At 40.6% G+C, this 8,772-nt stretch overlaps 3 protein-coding genes across 3 annotated transcripts; 2 read left to right on the forward strand and 1 right to left on the reverse strand.

Moving 5' to 3' along the window:
* The first annotated feature begins 377 nt into the window (after positions 1 to 377).
* On the forward strand, positions 378 to 1,217 carry PDCD-5 (programmed cell death 5). The gene is made up of 2 exons (XM_065230742.1): positions 378 to 486; positions 672 to 1,217. Exons 1-2 carry the CDS (start codon positions 433 to 435, stop codon positions 1,002 to 1,004), a joined length of 387 nt encoding a protein of 128 aa, XP_065086814.1. The 5' UTR covers positions 378 to 432; the 3' UTR covers positions 1,005 to 1,217.
* Positions 1,218 to 1,287: 70 nt separating this feature from the next.
* On the reverse strand, positions 1,288 to 1,980 carry spt4 (Transcription elongation factor subunit spt4). Its single transcript, XM_065230743.1, has 4 exons — positions 1,844 to 1,980; positions 1,669 to 1,775; positions 1,548 to 1,603; positions 1,288 to 1,469 (listed from the first exon to the last, which is right to left on the reverse strand). Exons 1-4 carry the CDS (start codon positions 1,910 to 1,912, stop codon positions 1,351 to 1,353), a joined length of 351 nt encoding a protein of 116 aa, XP_065086815.1. The 5' UTR covers positions 1,913 to 1,980; the 3' UTR covers positions 1,288 to 1,350.
* Positions 1,981 to 2,221: 241 nt separating this feature from the next.
* thoc6 (THO complex 6) lies at positions 2,222 to 3,333 on the forward strand. The gene is made up of 2 exons (XM_065230744.1): positions 2,222 to 2,379; positions 2,448 to 3,333. The coding sequence occupies exons 1-2, from the start codon at positions 2,270 to 2,272 to the stop codon at positions 3,331 to 3,333; spliced, it is 996 nt and encodes a 331-aa protein (XP_065086816.1). The 5' UTR covers positions 2,222 to 2,269.
* The last annotated feature ends 5,439 nt before the right edge of the window (positions 3,334 to 8,772 follow it).

An 8,772-nucleotide genomic window follows, 5' to 3' on the forward strand; every position in this document is an offset into this window, starting at 1 on the left:
ATTAATAATGTTCCTATTTGATTAAGAGACGTTGAATATATTGCTGATTTTCAGCTGTTCTTCTGTCTGAAAAAAGGGGATATCTGGTATTTTAGATGATCCCGGAAGTGGCGGAAAGTCCTTGTTAAAATTACAGCTAAGTTTGACCAGTGCTTAACAGTATTTCTGGCTTAATAATCGACACATGAGCGGATGTTTCCGAAGGGCACGAATTGGAAAAAAATAAACCTTTAGAAGTTCCAAACGCAGCAACGCAACCCACCTGGGCAGAAATCTTCCGTTCTGGTGACAGTGGGCTTGTCAAACTGTGAATCACCGATTTTCGGCTACCTCAAGCTCAAAAATCGAATAGCGCTAATGAAACTAATCACGAATAGTGAAAAAGTTAAGTTTCAGTTAATAGCATAAACGTTGAACGAACTAGTCGGAAATATGGCCGATCCAGAGCTACAAGCGCTCCGCCAGCAACGCCTCCAGCAAATGCAGGTAAATACGGTTTGGCGGATTTTAATTTATGTAAATTAATAACCTGGATAGATGGCCCAAACTGCGTTTAATTTTTCGAATGTTCCATAAATAGCCAAGATCACGCTTTAAATATTATCTGATGGCAACATAAACATTGTTGTGAATGTACGTTTAACGGAAATGTGGTTCGATATCGGTTGTAGGGTGGCGATCCGGAGCAACATAAGGCGAAAGAGGAACAGATGGCCGCACAGGAGGAAATGAAGAACTCGATGCTGTCGCAGTTGCTGGATCAGAATGCCCGTGCTAGACTGAACACACTGAAGCTGAGCAAACCGGACAAGGCTCAGATGGTCGAGGGAATGATCATCCGGATGGCACAGATGGGTCAAATCGGCGGCAAACTGGACGATGCCTCGCTGGTGAAGCTGCTGGAGAGCCTGAATCAGCAGATGCCCCGGAGTGGATCGACGGTTAAGTTTGACCGACGACGGGCCGCGCTGGATTCGGATGATGATGATGATTACGGCATTTGAAGGTGGTCCAGTGCTGGTCGGAAGCGTCGTTGGAAGATGGGAGGACGCCGGGAGGAATGAGAAGCAGGATAATTTTGAATTGCTTGATATTGGGCGCGGAACGCAGAAGGCAGACCGCGACCGGTTTTGTGCTTGCTATCTGGTTCGCTTGAGCAAACTCTGATTAATATTAATCTAACATTGAGGAATAAACTCGTTTATAACAATAGACTTAATTGATGGAGCTTGTTATTTTAGAATTATTACTCTTTATTAAAGACTTTCTGTCTAGCCGATGGACGAGTATCTTAGCAAGTTTTTCAGTATATTAAATAAGAGATGATTAAAAACCCGAAGAATGATTTGGTTACCGCTGGCTAGTGTCCCTTGGCCTGTATGGAATGCCTCGGTTCTTCATATCTCGAATGATTCCATTTGGCAAACGTCCCGATACCGAAATGGCGTAAATTCCCTTGGTGAAGCGATCTAGCGGAACAATAAGCACAGAAAAGTTCTTAAATAGTAACCGTCTGGGAGAGTCAAATAAGATTTATAGCTACTTACTGATTCTCTGCCACTTGCAGACCCAGCTATCTTCCGGGCTCATCACGGAGATTACTCTAAACAGAATAAGGAACGTTATTAATATACCTTGGGCAAAGGAGTCAAATAATGATTCAATTACCCATCAAAGTTGTTACTGGTGCAATCGTACACCTGGTCCTTGTTGTTTTTCATCCGGAGGAACTCCTCGCAGTTTTCGCATCCATCGAACTCGAATTGATCGAAGGTCTGTGAAACGGATGGACGGAGAAGAGTGTTGATCCACGCAAACTAATCCATTACTTTTTTCGACTTACCTTTACAAGTGAACACACCAGACAAGCTCGCAGTCCACGCAGATCTTTAGGAATCGAGTCGAACGACATTTTGCGCTGGTTTTTTTAAGGAATAAACTTGATTTTTTTTTAACTTGCTTCTGATTGTTTACTGCGTGGATCGCTTTCGCTCGTCGCTCGGCCCGCAGCAGATCCAATGATGCTTCTTCGACAAACGTCAAACTTCGTTGACGACAAACCCACCAGCCATCAGACACGAACGTTCGCGAACAGAAATAATCAGAAACTGGCATACAAACCCGAAGACAGTACATTCCGGAAGGGTTTATTTGGTGTTTGTGTTTTGGCTTGCAAACCGGCTTGGCTTGACTTCATGTTTCTCGTTTTGTTTGCATCGGTGCTGAAGATTTGAAATAAATTTTTCCTGAATTTATCGAATATTTCACAATGGTCGACATTAAAAAGTGTTTCTACACGACCATCCTCTCCCAAACCATTTCAACCGACGGAAAGTACCTATTTTGTGGAAGTAATTTCGGAGAAATTCTTGTTTACAGGTAAGTCAATTTTACTCCGCTCTCGTTTCAAAATTAGAACCCTTGACAGAATGATTCTTCCGTATCAGTATTGAACGCATCGCATCCTGCTCAGAAACGATCACCAATGATCCGGACAGGCTTCCGACCGATCCGCAGCTGGTGTTCTCCCTTCCGGAAAAGTGCCAAGTGTACAGCCTTGCCTTCCACAAGGACTTCCTGATCGTCGGACTCAACGGAGAAATCTGCGGATACCAGTGGAACGGCAAAAATGGAACCATCGGGAAAAAAACGTGGACCGTAAAGCTCCCCGCTTCGACTGAGTACACCGACATCAACGAAATCAACTATCTATGGATGGACAAGGATGAGGAAATCTTGTACGCCGGTTGTGGGGACAATGTCATGTACGCCGTTTCGCTGGAAGACGGAAGAGTGATCCGTCAGTACCAGGGTCACGTGGATTACATCCACTGCGTTTCGGGATGTGCCGGAAAAATTGCCACCGCTTCCGAAGACGGCAGCATCCTGCTGTGGGACGCGCGTCAGGCTAAGTTCACCAGTAAGATCGAACCGCACACGAGTCAGGCGCTGAACCGGTCTGAGTTTGGCAAATGGCAAGGAACGGTTTCGATTACCGAGGACTGGCTGGTGTGCGGTGGTGGTCCGCGCTTCTCGCTGTGGCATTTACGATCGCTTGAGTGCACAACGGATTTCGGCTTTCCGGATAGGATTCACGTGTCCGGGTTCATCGATGACATAATTTACGCTGGAGGGGACTGCAAGAATCTGTACCAGTACAGTTTCAATGGGGACGTGACGGCGGAGATTCCGCTTTCGGCACCGGCCGTGTACAGCGTGGTGCAGCAAACCGAGCCGAACAGGTTTATGGCCATCGCCGGAGCAGCAAGTCAGATCGATGTGTGCACGAACTTTAGCTACCGGGACATCGTGTTGAATGCGTACAAGAAGTAGTCGTTAAAATCCTAATAAAATGTAATGTGAATATTATTGATGGATGCGTCGTCTATTAGTTTCTCGTCGTTCTGAAGTAGGGGTGGACGAGGCAAGACTGCCACCCTAAGGTTGAATTCTTTTTTTTATATTCGACTAGCTAACTGTGCCCGGCCTTGGTGGGCGTTGGTCAGATTTGGATTTTTCAGATATAATCCTAAATAGGACCTAGATTATTTAATACTCTATTATCCTCAAGTCTGTGCTCTTTCACAATGTTTGATTGTGATTCATCAACACTCAAAGGGGTAAAATATCAAATTTGGGGCGAATTTGAAAAAAGGGAACTTGGAGTGTAGAGCGCACTGCCCACTGGACGATTCTGAAGCCTGGCCAAGTGAGTGGGGTATGGGTTTATTTGATTGAACATCATTTCCAATTTATATATTGATACATTCAAACCATTGGCATTTGGTATTTCAGATAAGACAGAGATAGGATGCGGAGGGCCCGCTTAGGGGGAGCGTAACCCATGTTATGGTTTCCATTTATTAAATAGTTCAGATAGGCTAGAAATGACAGGTTTATAGTGAGAGAATGTACCATATTGGGAAAGCATAATGTTCATACTTGAAGGGTTCAGAGCGGCTGAGATGTTCGGTTGTAGTTTGACCTTCCTTAAAAACCAATTTGGCTCTAGAACAATTTCAAATTTGTTCTGCATTATTCACATGTTGCTATTATCGAAAAGAGCTCGATATAAAGTAGCTTTATACAAGTAAATAGAAATGCCAAAATCTGACCGAGTAGTTTAGCTGTTCTGATTTCGGTACAGTTTGTTGAGATCGGGTAGTTTCTGAGTATGGATTCTCATTTTGAAATAACTCAGATTAGCACAGAGTAATAGTTTTATTGCTAGGAAACTTTCTTTTGGGATCGTCTTTGCTTCATACAATTTTCATTATTCATACTATATTAATCATGATCAGTCTTAGAAAATGTGATATGTTTGTGCCCAGTTCTAGATAAGTTTGTTATTAATATCTTTTGAATTGCGCTCGCGAGAGGTTACCAGATACGGGTTCTCTTTTTCACTCATAATAGTTTGGGGGAGGGGGAAAGTGATGCGATCTGAGAGCGAAATAGAGACAAATAGGAAACACAACACCATGACCCAAACAAATAACCAACGCATGCGGCTCACACTTAACTTGTTCTATTTATTTCTTCCTCTCATGTATCAATATCACCTGCCTGAGAACAAATGGGAACACGGCCGGATGCTCAATAGAAAGGAAAAAAACGCGAGAAAGCGTGAACAAGAAAAGAAGAGAGTAAGCAGTCAGAAAGGATCACGCCGGTTGGAGACAGCCAATTTATACTGAACGGAACTGGTAAGTAGGATAAGAATTGTAAAAGGTGTGTGCTTGCATGATTTACCTATTATAGAATTACCTATAAGCCACATGAGAACCTCATTTCCTTCAATTACTACTCCATTGCAGCACACACCTAATAATGATCACTAACATTCATATAGTTTCAGCATTATCGACATTTATAATCAAAAGATGAGTTGTAAAGTATAATTACCATGCATAGATATAAGTTAATGTACCAGAACTTGGACGGACACGAGCCTACCCAGGGGAGCCCGGATACGACCACCCATGTGTGTCTACCCGAGCAAAGTCGGTTAACAAAATGAAAGCAAATCGATAATAAAGTTTGCAGTTCCTATCATAATGAAAACTTATTTTGATTTCAATTGTCGAGACATAAGTCTGATATCATATTGTGCTTTCATTATGCAATCAAGCCTTTTAAAATGAAAGCAACTTACCTTGAAGTTCTGCTGTTAACGTCTTGTTTAAAAGTTAATTTAAGTTCATCTGTCGTTGAACTAACGATTATTGTTTATTTGTTTTGTTTAACACATTTTAGGTCATTTGAAACTTGCTCGGGGTGAGGTTTAAGCTCAAATCTTTCAGCATGAGAAGCATGGATGCTAACCATTTACATCAGGCCCGTATTCAGTTAAACATTATGAATGCAAAATCAGAAATCAAATTGGTTTTATTGAAAGCAGGATTAGTTTTCCGTTTGATTCAACAGTGTAAAATTCTGCTCTCATTTTTGCTGTGTTAAGCCTGGTACGCAGCTGAAAAGAAAACGGAAAAGTAATTTTTGAGGATTTTTCCCAAAAGAAAATTTGACAGCTATAGGCTGCTAAATTTTGAGATTATAGGGAGATGTCGTCAAATTGTAAAATCAACACTTATTAGTGTTTATGTTGTTTAAATGCATCCAAAACATCATTTTTACAACAAACGTTAAAATTACCTAACGGAATAATTTGTCAGACCATTATTCCGCAAGGAAAGTGAAATTGCATTCAGAATGCGCCACCTTCATGTCGATCACGATACTAATGTAATCGATCTTTCCTTTACCGATTTCTTTTGAACTGCGTACTGGGTCAAGAAATGCTGAGGAAAAGTAATTTCTTTTGCATTCCGTGTCCTATCCCGTAGCACGTAAAAACGTCATTACTTTTCAGCTGCGTACCAGGCTTTAACCGTTAGTCAACCAAAATGAGATCAACTGGAGTATTCAAAAGAGGTGTATAGACTACCCGCATAAACGCGAACCATAAATTGACCTTACCTAAAATGGTTAAAAATTGTTTATAATCCCTGCTAAACTTTAACTGAAATGGTTATAGAACTTTACATGAACGTTTAATGATAAAGTTTCAACCTTATGTATTATGGTTTTTTGGAACTGGACCTTACAAATAATGGGTTGTTAAGAACCATTACCATTCCAAATTCTTGTTTTCTCCACACATTTTCGGAAAGAGAACTATATTAGAACCTTTTAACTTATGGTTTGAGAACTTTAATGGTAATGGTTATGGTAGTCAGTAAGGTCCACGAATGGTTTTGTAACATCGATCAACTTTATGTGGAATATATCGCGAATTGGTTGCCTGTAATTTACTGATTACCAATTCACGATAGATTCCACGTAAAGTTGAGCGATAATACAAAACCATTAATGGACCTTACTGACTACCATAACCATTACCATTAATGTTCTCAAATCATAAGTAAAAACGTTCTTATATAGTTCTCTTTCTGAAAATGTATGGAGAAAACAAGAATTTGGAATGGTAATGGTTCTTAACAACCCATTATTTGTAAGGTCCAGTTCCAAAAAACCATAATACATAAGGTTGAAATTTTATCATTAAACGTTCAGGTAAAGTTCTATAACCATTTCAGTTAAAGTTTAGCAGGGATTATAAACAATTTTTAACCATTTTAGGTAAGGTCAATTTATGGTTCGCGTTTATGCGGGTAGGGGGCTAGTACCTAGATAAGCCAACTTAGCGGTTGGCACAACCTATACACTGAACAATTACAATTACAATTACTAGCAAAGTGTGCCCGGTCTTGCTCTGGATTCAATATTAGCTTGAGTTTATGCGCCGATTCAAAAAAGCATGCTATATTTTTTGTTTCATTTGTATGGGAGCCTCCCCTTACAGAGAGGGGAGGGGTCTCGAACCATCATAAGAACCTTTCCTGGCCCCAAAACCTCCGCATACAAATTTTCACGCCGATCGGTTCAGTAGTTTCCGAGTCTATAATAGGATTGGGCGATCTTTTTCATCCCGATTTCCGATTTTTCGGATCGATTCTTTGTCCCTGTAGCATCCCAAATTGTAGCATTTCTAATATTTCCAAATTATCATAAATTATCATGAACGCCAGTGACATGAAACATGCATGCCACACATTATCCTCAAGCCTTCATTAGCTCATGCTTCAAAGTTCCAAACATTCCCACAGTTCATAAAATCCTTACATTGACACAATTGACAAAACCCAGACATTCCCACAATCCAAACCAAAAGTTCTCATACTTCAAACCATCAGCTCGGTGGAGGTTTACAATTGATTGCTTAGTTGCACAAGTGTAAAACACCACTTCAAATTAAATTATTGCGAACGCATTTTCCCATGCAGCACTAAACGATGACCCATGTTTTCGTCACCTCAAAACATTCCCAGATAGCGAACCGTAAATTGACTCTTCCTTCTCCGAACCACATTTGTTCCCATACACGACACTTATAGCCAATCGATAATTCTTGCTTATGCACCAATAAGCCTGACAGACGCCAAGCGCATCATGTTACAAGTCACAGCGCCGAACTCTCTTTCCCATTTGTTTTAGCGTCGACTTCTCTCTTGTTGACAAATTTCTAATTGAACTCTTATTGGTTAAAACGGCAACTCCAAGCGCCTCCCCACCTAATTGTTATTTGTGTAGAATTATGAAGATGTGTAGAGTTTAAGTAAGATGTAACCAAACTGATACAAGAATAAACATTCATTATGTGAACCCTCACGGCGACTAGTCGATGTCTAAGAAAGATATCACATGGCCTATTACAGTCCCCGAAAAGATCGAAAAAATCGATATTTTCTTACGATATTTTCGATCTTTAAAAATAAATAGTTGTTCAATTTTTTTAAGTGTATTTACATCGAAAAAACTACAAGAGACAGCCCTATAGTCCAGGTGCAGTTGAGTTATTGACGTTCACAATATTTCATAATGTTGTTACATGTTCCATTTTTGGTTTTCACAAAGTGTACCCCCATATTGAAATCACAGACGTAGTCCTACGTCAAAACGATTTATACCCCGTTCACATTACAGCGTATATCACGTGATATACGCTGTCTTGCAATGAGCACTTATACATCTAGTTTTCACTGGAAATCGTATGTATGAGTGCTCATTGCAAGACAGCCTATATTACGTGATATAGGCTGTAATGTGAACGGGGTATTATACCCCGGACAGACTATGGCTTATATCATGTAATATAGGCTGGCTTGCAATGAGCACTCATATATAGGATTTCCAGTGAAAACTAGATGTATGAGTGCTCATTGCAAGACAGCCTATATTACATGATATAAGCCATAGTCTGTACGGGGTATTAACAGGTAAATAATGTGTTTGGTACGATACTGGTACAAATGATACCGAACGAAGTCAATAAGAACACGTGATATGAATGTTTGCATCCAATATTCTCAAATACAAATGAAGCGCTCCGACCGAATCAATCTTTATCTTCATCCGATAGGCCGAAGTCGAGGGGAACGATTCTATCTACGATGCAGTGAAGATCGTGTTTTGCTGTGGCTAGCTGCACGCACGCTGAGTAGATAGAAGGAAGATTTATATCGATTTTGAAGATTTCCTGCAAAAAGATGAAGCACGATGCAAGTAGATGCGAGAAATGAAAGATGATTTTTCGAAGATTGATTCGCTAGTGTGAGATTTTTTGAGCATCTATAATTGAGATTTAGATGTGTCACCCCCCTCAGCCGAAGTGAATTCATTGGCGTTTCAATGCGTTAGACCGAGTTTAAA

This window comes from Ochlerotatus camptorhynchus, unplaced genomic scaffold (assembly GCF_037179485.1).
Source record: "Ochlerotatus camptorhynchus isolate MF236.1 unplaced genomic scaffold, CSIRO-AGI_Acam_v1.1 ptg000330l, whole genome shotgun sequence".
NCBI lineage: Eukaryota > Metazoa > Arthropoda > Insecta > Diptera > Culicidae > Ochlerotatus > Ochlerotatus camptorhynchus.

Coding starts and splice junctions, on each gene's coding strand:
- spt4 (XM_065230743.1), bottom strand. CDS start 1,912: ATGTCGTTCGACTCGATTCCTAAAGATCTGCGTGGACTGCGAGCTTGT. Junction 1,604..1,668: donor ACCAGTAACAACTTTGATGG/GTAATTGAATCA, acceptor TATTCTGTTTAG/AGTAATCTCCGTGATGAGCC. Junction 1,470..1,547: donor CTGCAAGTGGCAGAGAATCA/GTAAGTAGCTAT, acceptor TTGTTCCGCTAG/ATCGCTTCACCAAGGGAATT.
- thoc6 (XM_065230744.1), top strand. CDS start 2,270: ATGGTCGACATTAAAAAGTGTTTCTACACGACCATCCTCTCCCAAACC. Junction 2,380..2,447: donor GGAGAAATTCTTGTTTACAG/GTAAGTCAATTT, acceptor CTTCCGTATCAG/TATTGAACGCATCGCATCCT.
- PDCD-5 (XM_065230742.1), top strand. CDS start 433: ATGGCCGATCCAGAGCTACAAGCGCTCCGCCAGCAACGCCTCCAGCAA. Junction 487..671: donor AACGCCTCCAGCAAATGCAG/GTAAATACGGTT, acceptor TATCGGTTGTAG/GGTGGCGATCCGGAGCAACA.